The sequence below is a fragment of the Mastomys coucha genome, unplaced genomic scaffold (assembly GCF_008632895.1).
Source record: "Mastomys coucha isolate ucsf_1 unplaced genomic scaffold, UCSF_Mcou_1 pScaffold5, whole genome shotgun sequence".
NCBI lineage: Eukaryota > Metazoa > Chordata > Mammalia > Rodentia > Muridae > Mastomys > Mastomys coucha.
This window is the reverse complement of record NW_022196911.1, coordinates 93,182,816-93,197,986: the sequence shown is the minus strand read 5'-3', so window position 1 is coordinate 93,197,986 and position 15,171 is coordinate 93,182,816. Positions and strand designations below refer to the sequence as shown.

Sequence of the window (15,171 nt, the reverse complement as noted above, 5' to 3'; positions counted from 1 at the left end):
GCGAGCCACCATGTGGTTGCTGGGATTTGAACTCAGGACCTTCAGAATAGTAGTCAGTGCTCTTAACCGCGGAGCCATCTCTCCAGCCCGGTTTATGGCTTCTTATTGTGTTAAGTAAGCTTCTTTAAGCAGTATTAACATTAGCAGTTTCTTCTCACTTCTGCATGGTAGAGAATAAATAATTGGAGTCTTAGTATCTGTACAGGTTTTTTTTTTCCTTAAAGATTTATTTATTTTATCATATGTAAGTACACTGTAGCTGTCTTCAGACACACCAGGAGAGGGCATCAGATCTCGTTACGGATGGTTGTGAGCCACCATGTGATTGCTGGGATTTGAACTCAGGACCTTTGGAAGAGCAGTCAGTGCTCTTAACCACTGAGCCATCTCTCCAGCCCTCTGTACAGGTTCTTATTTTATTTATTTTTGTAAAATGTAAGAGCATAGAATCCAGAAAGGGGTATGAATTCTTTATTAGTTTACATTATCTATTTTGGGGAGTGAGGTGCAAGACTTTCATGATGTTTTTAACAATGAATTCTTGACAGTGTATTAAATGTCCTGAAGATTTGCGCTGCATAGATGCAGCATAGAAAATAATGTCATCTAAGTCTGGCAAATATCACAACTTTGGAAACTGTGACAAAAGAATTGCTAGTTTGAAGACAAGACAGTCTTGCTCTATAGGAAGACCCTATTCACAAAAAGATAAGCACAGTATAAATGAATAAATGAAAAATGTATCATTTGTAGTAACCGTATTTCCTTTACATCACCAAAGATGGCAAATTTATAGAGAGATATAATTATTCTTAAAAATTGTATGTGTGTGTGGTGTGTGTGTGTGGTGTCTGTGTGTGTGGTGTGTGTGTGTGTGTTAGTTATAGGGCAGTTTTGTGGAGTTGACACATTTACATGGATTTTGAGAATTTTGAACTAATATTACCAGACTTGTACAGCAAGTACCTTTACTCATTGAACCATCTCACCAGCCTACATGTAATTATTACTATTATTTAATGATTTATTTATATTTTCTCTGCATTGGTGTTTTGTTTGCATATATGACTGTGTGAGGGTGTCAGATCCCCTGGAACTGGAATTATAGACAATTGTGAACTGCCATGTGGATCTGAGAATTGAACCTATGTCCTCTGAAAGAACAACTGGTGCTTTTAACCAGAGTCATCTCTTCAGCCCCACATGTAGTTTTTTTTCCTTTTTAAGATTTATTTATATATTTTATATACGAGTACACTATAGCTGTCTTCAGACACTGAGAAGAGGGCATCTCATCCTGTTACAGATAGTTGTGAGCCACTATGTGGTTGCTGGGGATTGAACTCAGGACCTCTGGAATAGCAGTCAGTGCTCTTTTTTATTTTATTTTATTTTATTTTTTTGGTTTTTCGAGACAGGGTTTCTCTGTGTAGCCCTGGCTGTCCTGGAACTCACTCTGTAGACCAGGCTGGCCTCGAACTCAGAAATCCGCCTGCCTCTGCCCCCCAAGTGCTGGGATTAAAGGCGTGCACCACCACCACTCGCCTGCAGTCAGTGCTCTTAACTGCTGAGCCATCTTTCGAGCCCCACGTGTAATAATAGTTTAAGGAGCATATTTTACTCATTATTGAAACTTGATTTACTAAGTCGAGAATGTTACATTTTACCCAGGCACACCTTTAATGCTAGCACAGGATCTCTGCTTTTCAGGCCTGGCAGAGCTATATAGTAAGGCCTCATCTTCAAAACACTTGGAGGGCTAGGCCTGGAGGATTGCTGTGACATACAGATGAGCCTGTGCTAGTGTAGAGTCCCAGGCTGTGTAACCAGACTGTCTCACAATCAAGAATAGTTCATTAACTTCAGTAGACATTTTGTTAGGGTTCTTAACTGTGGCAGCGGGGATTTGTTCTTTTCATTGAACTCAGATTCGTGAAATAATTTCTTTTCTTCTTCTTTCCAGAAATCCATGCAACAGGATTTAACTATCAGAATGAAGACGAGAAAGTCACCTTGTCTTTTCCTAGCACTCTCCAAACAGGTAAGAAACGTATCTTTGTGAAATCCTTTGAGAGACAATGCAGTTTACTTTTTCAAAGAAATCATCCTATTTCTTCCACTAATATTGCTTACAGATTAAAATGTTAAGAGCTTTTCTTCCCCCTTAAAAATGATGAATTATGAAAATAAAAGATTCGAATTTCTTAGTCTTTGTGTTTTACTTAAACAGAAAACTATGAAAAACTAAAGATTCTTTGCTATAGAATAAGATGTGTAGCTTTTAGTTTCTGGGTTTTTTTTGTTTGTTTGTTTTTGTTTTTTGTTTTTTGTTTGTTTTTTTGAGACAGGGTTTGAGACAGGGTTTCTCTGTGTAGCCCTGGCTACCCTGGAACTCACTCTGTAGACCAGGCTGGCCTCGAACTCAGAAATCCGCCTGTCTCTGCCTCCCAAGTGCTGAGATTTAAGGTGTGTGCCACCACTGCCCAGCAATCACCAACTTTCTTGTTTTCTTTCTTTCTTTTCTTTTCTCTTCTTTCCTTCCCTTTTCTTTTCTTTTCTTTCTTCTTTCTCCCTCCATCTTGTGCTGATTGAAATCTCTGAGGAGAATGTTTTACATAGCATTTTGGTGTACAACCAGAACAAGAGAAATTCTACTAGTGAGGGCATTGAAAGGAAGATTTATTGGTATGATGTAACTATTATTTGACATAAAAGCACAAAGAATATAGAAGACCTTTTGAGCTCAATATAGAAGAAATTATCCGCAAATTAATGAGGAATTCTCTAGGAATTTGATAAATGAGTAGATTAAAAAAAAGGAGAGACCATACAGAAAAAAATGTAAAAAACTATTAAGTGTGTGAAAAGATATTTAGCTTCCTAGTAGTCAGAAATATCAAAATAAGTTACTATAATTCGCCAGGTGGTGGTGGGGCATGCTTTTAATCCCAGCACTTGGGAGGCAGAGGCAGGTAGATTTCTGAATTCGAGGCCAGCCTGGTCTACAGAGTGAGTTTCAGGACAGCAAGGGTTACACAGAGAAACCCTGTCTCGAAAAAAAAACAAAAAAAAGGAAGAAGAAGAAGAAGAAAAAAAACAGTTCTCACCACTAGTCTTGTTATATGAATATATGCTAAGGAAAAGTCATAACAAAATATTTTATACCTGAAAGAGTATTTATTGAGATATTTCATGTATTGGTGAAAGAATTAGAATTAATATATTTGCTCAACCCTGAGACTGACTTTGACACATTCGTATAGTGAGGTATATTTAACAATAAGTTTATGATTTCTTTTTAACATAATAAAGTACTAATTATAACACAAATTAAGAAAACATACACACACACACACACACACACACACACACTCGCACATATTCAAGTCGATGGATCATATGTTTAAAATAGTACAGGACCAGGTGGTGGTGGTGCACATTTTTAATTCCATATTCAGAAGGCAGAGGCAGGTGGCTAGTTATAAGGCTAGCCTGGTCTCTTGAGTGAGTCTAGGACAGCCAATACTACACAGAGAAACCCTATCTCAAAAAGATTAAAAAAAAATTTTTTTAATGGGAATAAATTAAAAAAACCTCTTTGAATTAAACACAGGAGCTTTTTAGTTTACAAATTATTTCTTTGGGGAGAGAGAGAGAGATTGAGAAAATATAAAAAATTATATCCCAAAGCAGATTTTAGTGCCTTGGGATTAAAGTAAAGCTTTAAGATAATTTCTATTGAGCAGGGTTGGAAGCTGGGCATATACCTTCTGAGTTTAGGAATCAGAGTACCACTAAAATTGTTTTGTTTTTTGAAACAAGATGTCATGTATCCCTGATTGACCTCAAACACTATAGCCAAGGGTGACTTTAAACTTGTGTTCCTCCTTCCTCTATCTCAAGTGCTGGGATTATAGGCCATCAGGCACATCTGATTGGTACTTGGTGTCAAACTTAGGGCTTTGTACATGATAGGCAAGCCTTCTACCAGCGGAGCTGCGTCCCTGTCCTCGCACTAGACTTTCATGAGGAACAGTGGAAACTAGTCTCTAATAAATGATCGCTTGTTCAAAGTACTAGGTGAATCTGATTTTCAACTCAGAAGTCTGTATTTAGTCAAACCATAAATTTGTGTGAGAGTATTAAAAGTTCCTGATAGCTGCCTGTCATTCCAGTTCTAGGGGACTGTATGTTTTTTTCTGGCTTTCAGGGGCACCAGGCACACATGTAGTATACATATACACATGCATATACCATAAAAATGAACATTTTTAAAAAAGTGAATGCAGGTATATAAGCAAGTGTTTAGAAATGAGAGTTAAAATCATTGGCTTCTGGATGCTTCTGGAGAGTTTAGGGCACACTGGCTAGGAAGCCTGAGGCTACTGTATCACTTTAAAAATATAAACCTTTAGTTGATAAAAACCAGAATAATTTTAGGCTAGGCCTTGATGGCACAGGCTTAAATCCCAGCAGTGGGGTTGGGAGAGAGAGCAGCAGTGATAGGAGGACCTCATCATGGCATACACAGTGAGCTGGGTAGCCAGGACTGCATAGAGAGATCTGATTCAAAACTATAAAACCAAAACAAGAAGTAATTTTATGTATGTGTGAGTGTTTTGCCTATATGTGCTTGTGCACTTAATATGTGCCTGGTGCCAATGGAAGCCAGAAGAGTCAGACAGATTTCCTGGAACTGGATTTACAGGTGGTTGTGTGCCATGTGAGGGCTAGAAATCAAACCTGGGTCATTTGGAAGAGCTATTAGTGGTCCTAACCACTGAGCCATCTCTCTAGCCCTCTCACCCCCAAAAGTATATATCATTAAGGGACTGTATTCTCTGTTGATACTGCGACAGTGTTAGAAATCAATAGCAGAGCTTGGCGTGGGAGTGCACATCTTTAGTCTCAGCATTCAGGAGGCAGAGGCAGTTGGATCTCTGTGAGTTCAAGGCCAACCTGGTTTACATAGTGAGCTCCAGGACAGCCAGGAGTACGTAGAGAAACATGTCTCAAAAACAACAACAACAACAAAACAAACACACAAAACCAATAACAACAACAACCCATCTCCCTAAAAATAGCACAGAAATTTTTTTCCACATATTTAGGGTAATTGAGTCAAAACTTGTTAGGGAAGTTAAGCTGGCAGAGTACTTGGTCAGGATGTGTAAGGCAAAATACAGCCCAGTACTGCAAAAATGTGTACAGAAGACATTTAGAAACAGCTATACATAACGGTATGGATTTGTAATCCTGGATACTTAAGAGGTTGGAATGATATAATTATTTGAGCCAAGGAGTTTAAGACCAGGTTGATTAATCTAGTAAGACTCTATCTAAAATAAGAAACAAGCCAGGTGGTGGTGGCGCACGCCTTTGATCCCATCACTTTGGAGGCAGAGGCAGGCAGATTTCTGAGTTCGAGGCCAGCCTGGTCTACAAAGTTAGTACCAGGACAGCCAGGGCTACACAGAGAAACCCTGTCTCAGAAAAAAAACAAAACAACAACAAAAAAAGAAATTTCCCACATATAAGAACACATGGGATATAAGTAAAATACTATACAAGCAGGATATTTAGTTAAAAAGACTGAAAATTAACCAACTTAACTTCAAGCTCAAGTAAACAGAAAAGATGTGGATGTAGCTAGTGCTAGAACTTCCTGCTATGCTCAAGGTCTTGGCGTCCGCCCTCATTGCCACTAAGAAGGGAGAAGAGAAATGTAAGAAAACGAAAGTTTGCTGCATACAAGAAGCCTGACAACCTGAGTTTGGTCTCCAGGACCCACATGGTGGAAGGATTTTTCCTGTACACACACACACAAGTTTAAGAGCAGGAGTTGAATAAAAGTAGAGCATCATAAATGTTAAACTAGAGGCTAAGGAAATGGTCAGCTTTCTCCCCACACTGGCCTTATGTCCCAAAATGGAGCCACAAAACCCAGATAAAGAGGCAGATGGAAGTGGATAGGAGGGGGAGACAGACAGGAGCATCACTTAGAAGCGTGCCAGCCGGTAGTAGTATATAGTGCCAGGAGCAGCAGCCCATCCTGGGCAGCATAATACAGTAACACCACAGTTCAGAAAGCAAAGAGCCATCAAAAGCCGTGTCTCTGCCACACACACCAGGCTTCTGGGTTTGCTTCTTTGTTCACAGTGTAAGGTTTGAACCCAGGGCCTCATACCTCGGACTCCACCTCTAATTTATTAATCACCCGTTTTTTGAAATAAGTCTTGGCTGTTCCTCTGGCTGATCTGGAACTCTATGTGGAAGCCAGGCAGGCTTTGAACTTTCCTCTGCCTTCAAATGCTGGGGGTTCTAAGTGTATGCCACTTTGTCTTGCTCAGGTTTTTTGTGTGCTTGCTTTATTGTTTTCTTTTGTTTGGGGCCGAGTCTATGTAGCTCTGGCTGGGCTAGAACATGAAAAGTAGTCCACACCATGCTGGCCTCAAGCACAGAGATCCCCCTGCCTCTCCTTCCTGAGTTCTGGGAGTAAATTGTGGCCAACATGCCCAACTTCAGTTTAGAATTTAATCCCTATCTCCAACAACTTGGAATTAAACCTAAAGCTTACACGTGTTAGACAAAAGCCTTTATCACTGAGCCACATTTTCACACCCCTAGCCCTGTTTTGTTTTATTTTGACACAGAGTCTTGCTTAGGTTTAAAATTCATGTGCTGTCTGATGAAATCTTGTCTTGTCCTCCTCTCAGTTCACCCCTCAAAAGTGATGAGTTTCTTATGTATCATTAGAAACTCTGTCATAGTTTCATAGTTTTGTAGTCATTTATATAACCTGATTTTTTTAAATAATCTTATGTATATGGATATTTTCTCTGTATGTTTGTCTGTGCTTGCTGCCTGAAGAGGCCAGAAGAAGGCTCAGATCTCCTGTGACTGGAGTTAGACACAGCACACACAGTTGTGAGCTGCTATGTGAGTGCTGGGAGTCACATCTGGGTCCTTTTGAAGAAGAACCTGTACTCAATGCTGAGCCATCTCTCCAGGTCCAGGCTACATCATTCTTTTTTTTTTCCTGAGACAGGGTTTCTCTGTATAGTCCTGGCTGTCCTGGAATTCACTCTGTAGACCAGGCTGGCCTCGAACTCAGAAATCTGCCTGCCTCTGCCTCCCAAGTGCTGGGACTAAAGGTGTGCACCACCACTGCCCAGCTGTAGTAAATTCTTAAGCTAATATAACAACTCACAAAAATGCTAGAAAATCCTACAAGTGTGACTGTATTAAATTATTGAATATTGGGCTAACAAGATGCCCCAGTGGGTGACGGCACTTACCATAAAAGCCTGGTAACCTGAATCCAATCCCTAGAACCTATGAAGAGGTAGAAGGAGAAAACCGACCTCATTTAAAAGAGAAAGGATAAACCAAAAGAAAAAGTACATTTAAAATTAAGAAAAACAAAAACCTACTCTTCTAACCACTAATAATAGCAACACAATTTTAATTTTTAAATTATTGGATGTTTGTGATAATGTTTATTGGAAAAATCATTGATTTCCATATTATACCAAAGTTTTTAGGATCATTTAGTCATTTTTGCTTTAAATAAAAGTCTTGCCTCACAAGTAAATATCTATGAATTTGGAAGAAAGAAAACCAACTAACTCTGAACAAAAAGTTCTTTTTTTTTCTTTTTTTTTTTTTTCTTTTGGTTTTTCGAGACAGGGTTTCTCTGTGTGGTCCTGGCTGTCCTGGACTCACTCTGTAGACCAGGCTGGCCTCGAACTCAGAAATCCACCTGCTTCTGCCTCCCAAGTGCTGGGAGTAAGAGCGTGCGCCACCACTGCCTGGATGAAAACGTTCTTTAAATTTTCTGATTTTTATCAGATTATAGAACTGGTCTTGAATGATGATGGAGTAAATATTGAATGAACATAATCTTATGATGTTGTCATTAGCCTTTGCGTTTTGTCTCTTCAGACTTAACAATTGTACCAGTTATCAGATAGCTAAGTAAAACATCTCTGATACTGGCATCATTCTGTAATAGTGGTTAATATCCCATAATCATTGTAAGGTCTGAAAGCTTAAGAACAGTTTTCAAAATCTTGTAAAGTGACATCATTATACAGAAACACTGTTCATAGCATTTTCCTTTCATAGAAATTGATTTTTAGTTTTATAGCATTTAGTAAGCTTATTAAATTACTTCAAGATATGTAGGTTTAGGTTTTGTCGTTATAATTTCCTAAACTTTCAACATTTATGTTTTGATGGATGTTGTGATTATCTTAGTTGTTTCATTTTAATTATTGTTTTATGGTTTGTTTTTTGTTTTGGGTTTTTTCTTTTCTTTTTTTTTTCGTTTCTTTATTATTTTTTCTTGTTGTTGTTTTTGGAAAGAAGGTCTCATTTACAGCTCTGGCTGACCTACAAATCACAGCCATGGAGACCAGGCTGGCCTCAAACGCAGAGAGATCTGCCCAAGTTTTGGGATTAGACGTGTGAGCCACTAAACTGGCTTTATGTTTTTAAAGTAGGTTGGACATTGAAATTAAGTATCTAATTTGAGGAAACAATGTAGTTCCTTATGAATAGGTGTAAAATTAAAGATCAACTGGCTCTTGGCTCATCATGATAAATGGTATTTGATAAATGAAATTTGTCAAAAAGTCCTTTTTTCTAGTCACCTTAAAATTCTGTTAATAGTAATGTTTTGTGATTAGTATTGTATAATGTGAAGCTATTTTAATAATGATTTTAAAAAATCTTTAACTTGTGTTTTGTTTGAATTTCAGGTAATTATCCTTTCCAATACTTTGTATTTTGTTTAGTAAACCACTCTTTGGAAGTGGTCACTGTCAGTATCTTGTTATGGTTTGATGGCCTTGGAGATTTAAAACCAAGTGAAAGTGTAAGCAGCCTTTCTTATTTAGTTACGAGTTTTAAATCCACTTTTATTACAAATAGGAAAAATTGAAAGTAGATTTACTATGAATATGAGTTGTTTAGCAAACGTTTTGACAGTGAAAGCAGACTGTCAATTTCACCTGTGGGACTGCGACATAAGATTCCATCACACAGCTCCCACTAGGGTAATGAATGTTAAAAATGATTGTATTTTCTTTGCAAAACTTTAGTAATGTAAATACATCTGCTTTTAAAAGACACAGTAAATTATTATAGAAAATAGAGAATAAAACAGTTATATTCTTAGATTTTTTCATTAGTTATTAATTCTTTGTACCCATCATTAATAATTCTTACAGGTTCTCATTACTGTGTTGATACTTATCATCCTAGTAATCTGTCATTCTTGTTAAAAGAAAAAGTATTTCCTGGAGTTTGGGCTATGGCTCAGTGGCAGAGAACCTTTTTAGCATTATTCATGATGCCCTAGGTTCATCCTAGTACACATACCGGAAAATATTCATTGTCCCTTGAGATGTCACAGATCAGTTTCAGATTTCAACCATTCAGATGTCTTTTCAATTGAGCTTGAGTGAAGCCATCAGTGTTGTTTGCAGCATGGTTATTTTACTTGTGTGACACTAGTTTAGTGCTTACTTTGTTATAGGAGTCTACAATTCTGTCTTAAATAACTGTCAGAATCACTTAATGACACATGAGAAAATGAGTTTAACCACATGGCAGACACACCTGTTTTTAAATAGAAGCCATGCTTTTTGTCCTTTGCCTGTTGTATAGCCTTCCACTTGTGTGACTTCGAACCTTTCTAAAGAGCAAATTCAGTTTCAGGCATGAAATTTGACTTCTAAGGCCATATAAAAAGTTAATGTCAAAGGAGAAAAATAATCAGCAACATTAAATCAATGTCAGACATCATTACTTTGAGCATTTCAAAATGACAGCTTGAAATATCAGGATATAACAATGTGGTATGATTGGCTAATCACATACTCTAGATCTTGTTGTAAATAAACACATGGAAAAGATCAAGTCCAAAGTCAACATTTTTTCCAAATACTTTGTGTGTTGTGACTTGATGTGTAGGGTGTGCAGTGGGTTATTGTTTTGCCATGCATCTGAGTTCAGCAGGTGAATACTAGATATAATTATCTTCAATCTGTTATTTTAAATAGTACTTTTTTTTTTTTTAGCAGAAATCATACATATAGGCAAAATTGGTTTTGCTCTTAAAACAATAGGGAGTATATTTATTTAGGTTGCATTTGTGGTTAGCTTAGTAATTTCTCTCTCTAGTGCTTACACTCAGGTGATTGAGCCTTATGCCTTAGTTGATCAAATAATTGCTCTTCCCTAGAATTCCTTACTAAAATATGCAATCAGTGTTCTATCTGGATCAAACAAGCATTGTCTTTAGTGGTAGAGTAATTGACTACATTTTGTGTACTAAAGTTATCTAAAAAAGCTAAAGACATGATATAATTGGCCGAGAGCATGTTTTAGATGAAAACGGTCTTGCTCCTTACTAGTTTTAGGACTTTGACTTAACATTTTTAGCCCTCAAATTTCTCCTCTACAAAAGGGGACAATACTTCTTACTTTATAAATATTCATAAATATTTTTAGAAATCCTATGCACAGAAACATGTTAGATATATCTTTTTTAAATATTTATTTGTTTGTTTTATGTATGTGAGTACACACTGAAGCTATACAGATAGTTGTGAGCCTTCATCTGGTTGTTGGGAATTGACTTTTAGGATTTCTCCTCGCTCTGGCCGACCCCACTTGCTCCAGTAGATCCCGCTTGCTCAGTCTGTGCTCGCTCTGACCCAAAGATTTATTTATTATTACAATTAAGTACACTGTAGTTGTTTTCAGACGCAGTAGCACTAGAAGAGGGCGTCAGATCTCATTACAGATGGTTGTGAGACACCATGTGGTTGCTGGGATTTGAACTCAGGACCTTTGGAAGAGTAGTTGCTGCTTTTACCCACTAAGCCATCTCTCCAGCCCTTCTTTCCTATTTCTATCTTCATGTATTGTGGTAATTTGAGACTTAGTGAAATTATTTTCTAAGCAATACCCATAAATAAAACTCAAAAGATTAGTTTGCCATTCATGTCAGCCAGTAGAGTATTCTCTCCAGTGCCAAAAGGAGTATTTGAGAAAGGAAGTAAATGCTTTGAATACTGTAATAATAGCCTATTGAATATAGTGTCTTGAGGGCATATTTTGGTACCCGTATTTATAATTAACATGTCAATAAAAAGGTCTTTATTCATCTTCAATCACAGGTACAGGAACCTTAAAGATAGATTTTGTTGGAGAGCTGAATGACAAAATGAAAGGTTTCTACAGAAGTAGATACACCACCCCTGCCGGCGAGGTGCGCTATGCTGCTGTCACACAGTTTGAGGTATGTGTGGCGGCTGTTACTAATGCCATTCTTGGTTTTTTATTTCATTTTATTTATTTATTTATTTATTTTTTTGTTTTGTTTTGTTTTTTTTTCAACACAGGCCTTACTGTGTATCCCTGACTGAACTAGAACATGCTTTATAGACCAGGCTGGCTTCAAACTCAGAGATCTTACTTGCCTCTGCCTCCTGAGTGCTGGTGTTAAAGGAATGTGCTACTACACTTGGCCCTGGAATTTGTATTTTATATTCAGGACTATTTTCATCTATATAAAGAAGATAAATAGTGCTGGAAAGGTGTGGGCACTTGTTTAACAGACTATTCTGCTCTTAGAGAGTTTGTAGCTACAGAGGATCCGACACTCTCTGGCCTGTCTCTGAGGGTACTTGATCTTACTTGCATGTGTGTGTGTACACATACACTTTAAATAAATCTTAGGGGTTGGAGAGATGGTTCAGTGGTTAAGAGTGCCAACTGCCCTTTTGAAAGTCATGAGTTCAAATCCCAGCAACCATATGATGGCTCACAACCATCCATAATGAGGTCCGATGAACTCTTCTGGGGTGTCTGAAGACAGCTACAATGTACTTATTTACAATAAATAAATTTTTAAAAAAATAAATAAGCAAATAAATCTTAAAGATAGAAGCCTTTAAAAAAGACCAGGAGGGAATGAGGGCTATAGGTTGGAGAGTGATAGTGTATTCATGTGTATATACATACCCAGGTAATGAAATTTAGCATCAGATTTGCTCTTGTTGTTATTGTTGTTTTAGACTGCATAGTGAATTTGAGAACTGTCAGGGCTGCACAGTACTACCCTACAAAAGTAAACCAAAAATACACATTGCATTTTAAGTTATCCTTCAATCTTAGCTATAGTATGTTGTGATCATAAAAAGATAAAGAAATATAAGAATAAGTTCTATCTGGGTGTGGGGGAAGGGGATGCCTCGGCAGGCCCATGCTGAGGCATCCCTTCCCCCGAGGGACCAGCCACATGATGGTATTCAGGGCATGGGGAGGGGAGTTACAAAGGTAGCAGAGGCAGAGAAAGGCAGAGAGAAGGAGAGAGTAGAGAAGTAGGGGCTGGTTATGACCACATGGAGGCGGGGGTGGTGGTGGTGGTGGTGGTGGTGGTGGTGGAAAGAATGGGGAGAGGAGGAGCAAGGGGGCAAGAGAAAGAGAGTAAGAGAGCAAGAGAGGGAGGACAGGGCAAGCAGCCCCTTTTATAGTGGGCCAGGCCTACCTGGCTGTTGCCAGGTAACCGTGAGGAGGAGCATACTTGGCTGCTGCCAGGTGACCTTGGTGGTGGAGTCCAGGCAGAGTACCAACACAGTACATTTCTACTCTTTTTCTTTTTAAATTGACTTTTCAGGGTATTTTTAAATAGTCAAATGCACTAGTCTGGTTCATTTCAACTCCTTCACTTCAAACCAGAGGGCAGGGACTGTCCTATCATTGCCTTCTGTTTTCCATAATGACTAGGCTGCAACGCTACCTGATATAGCGAACCTAGACCTCCACATAATCCCTGTTCTTGATCTTGGTGGGTTTGGCATCCATCCACTGGGCTCTGAGCAGAAAGTCTTTGATTTCTTTAACTCTTCAAGGCATGGTGTCAGATGCAGCGCTAGTGACTGCACTGGCTTTAGATTTCTTTGATTTAGCTTTCTTCCCCACCCACCCAAAAGCCTCAGGTCTTTGGCATGTTTTGAGACCTGATCTCTCTATGTAGCTTTGGCTGTCCTGAAACTCATGACGTAGACAAGGCTGGACTCAGACTCACAGAGATACTCCTACCTCTGCTTTCCAAGTGTTGGGATTATAGGTGTGTGCCACAATGTCTGGTTTTGTTATGTTTTTAAAATATTTTGAAATGTATTCTTTGACAGTTTCATACACATATATAGCATATTCCTCCCTCTTTTATCCCCTTCTACACACAACCTCAGATCCTTCTCTTATATTCTTGCCTTTTTGTTTTACTTGGTGACTCAGCTTTTGTAGACATATATGATTTTAAACATTTTTTTTATGTTTCTGTGCATGCCTGTGTGAGTGCTTGTGTGTGTGCAGGTCTAGGCGCCCACATAAATGAGATGTCCTTTCCTCTGGAGCTATAGGAAGTTGTGATGCCCCAGCATGAGTGCTGGAAACTGAATCAGGTCTTCTGCAAGAGCAATACATGTGCTTAACCTGTGTGCCATTTCTGTAGCACTGACTGTCTAGTTTTAACCAGGACTAATTATGTGGCCATGTGATTGGACCTATCTACTAGAGTCTGGTGGGTTTACCATTTGGGATACAACTGAAAACAGTGACTGTTCCCCCCCCCCCCCCCCCCCCCCCCCCCGGATCTGTCAGTCTTTAAAAGTTAGCATGGAAAGAAAACAGTTGTGGTTTTGTTTGTTTAATTGATTTATTTTTTATATATGTGGGTGTTTTGCCTGCTTGTATTTCTGTGTGTCTGTAGTGCTTGTGGAGGCCAGAAGAGGGTATTGGATCCCCTGAACAAATGGTTGTGGGCTACCATGCAGGTGCTAGGTCCTTTGGAAAAGCAGCCAGTGCTCTTAACCACTGAGCCATCTCTCCAGCCCCTACTTTTTCTTTCTTTTTGTTTCCTTCCTTCCTTCTTCCCTTCCTTCTTCCATCCTTTCCTTCTTCTGGAAGAAGAGCTTGTGCTCTTAAGTGCTAAGCTATCTCACAAGCCTTTTTTTTTTTTTTTTTTTTTTAAGAGTTTCAGTCAGGGCTGGGTAGTGATACACAGAGAAACCATGTCTCAAAAAAACAAAACAAAACAAGAAAGTGTTTCAATAAGGCTAGACTAGCTGGCCAAGCGGCCCTAATATCTTATCTCTGTTTCCCCAGGACTGCAATTACAAATACTACCACAATCGAACTAAGGATTAAGCTTAATTCATCCTACTTTCGTACTATGAACTTCCTGACTAAGCTATCTCCCTAGTCCCATTTTTAATTTTTATAGAATTCTGTCTCTTAAGTAGGTCAGATAGTGAATTTGATGTATAACATATAGAACATCTGTATTTATTCACATTCTAAATAAAAAACAGAGTACAAGCCGGGCATGGTGGCGCACACCTTTAATCCCAGCACTTGGGAGGCAGAGGCAGGCGGATTTCTGAGTTCGAGGCCAGCCTGGTCTACAGAGTGAGTTCCAGGACAGCCAGGGCTACACAGAGAAACCCTGTCTCGAAAAAACCAAAACAAACAAACAAACAAACAAACAAAAAAACAGAGTACATCAGAGATTTGGAATATTTTTACTTATTTATCATATTACCCAACATGTTTTTATTACTGTATTGCTTATTGTTAATTTAAAATAAAACCCAGAGGCACCTTCTCTCATATTTTCCCTAATTTGAATCCTTACAGCATGGCATTAAGTAGTCTGTGCGTTGGATTGTGTCTGCTATATTAGTAAAACTGTTCATGTTAAATCTGAATGTTAAAATTTTTTAATAAAGGCAAAAATATAATTACAAATAATTCTCATTTTGTCATGATCTGCAGCAGAACTGTTGACGAATAATTCCTATGTGACATTGGTAGCAGCATTGTGTCCTCTGTAGTCAGCACTTAGCTCATTACCTGCTAGAGTAGAAAGTATATCTTTGAAGCCTGGGGATAAAGATGAGTAGATGAAGCCTTGCCTGTTGTACATGGGGCCCTGGGTTTTGATTCTCAATCCTGAAAAAAATGAAAGAAAAGCAGCAGGTGGAGAGAGAGAGCTCAGAGGCTAAGAACACAGACTAGCCAGGCAGTGGTGGCGCACGCCTATAATCCCAGCACTTGGGAGGCAGAGGCAGGCAGATTTCTGAGTTAGAGGCT

The 15,171-nt window shown here is 38.6% G+C and overlaps 1 protein-coding gene across 2 annotated transcripts in view; it reads left to right on the top strand.

Moving 5' to 3' along the window:
- Npepps (aminopeptidase puromycin sensitive) overlaps nt 1–15,171 on the top strand; it is an 85,438-nt gene that overhangs the window by 28,705 nt on the left and 41,562 nt on the right. The window contains exons 2-4 of one of the 2 annotated variants that reach the window (XM_031355079.1): nt 1,964–2,041; nt 8,763–8,878; nt 11,190–11,311. In XM_031355079.1, the coding sequence (XP_031210939.1) occupies nt 11,237–11,311 (75 nt within the window). In that variant the 5' untranslated portion in view covers nt 1,964–2,041; nt 8,763–8,878; nt 11,190–11,236. The remainder of the gene's footprint in view (nt 1–1,963; nt 2,042–8,762; nt 8,879–11,189; nt 11,312–15,171) is intronic. The other variant, XM_031355078.1, reaches the window with a different exon arrangement.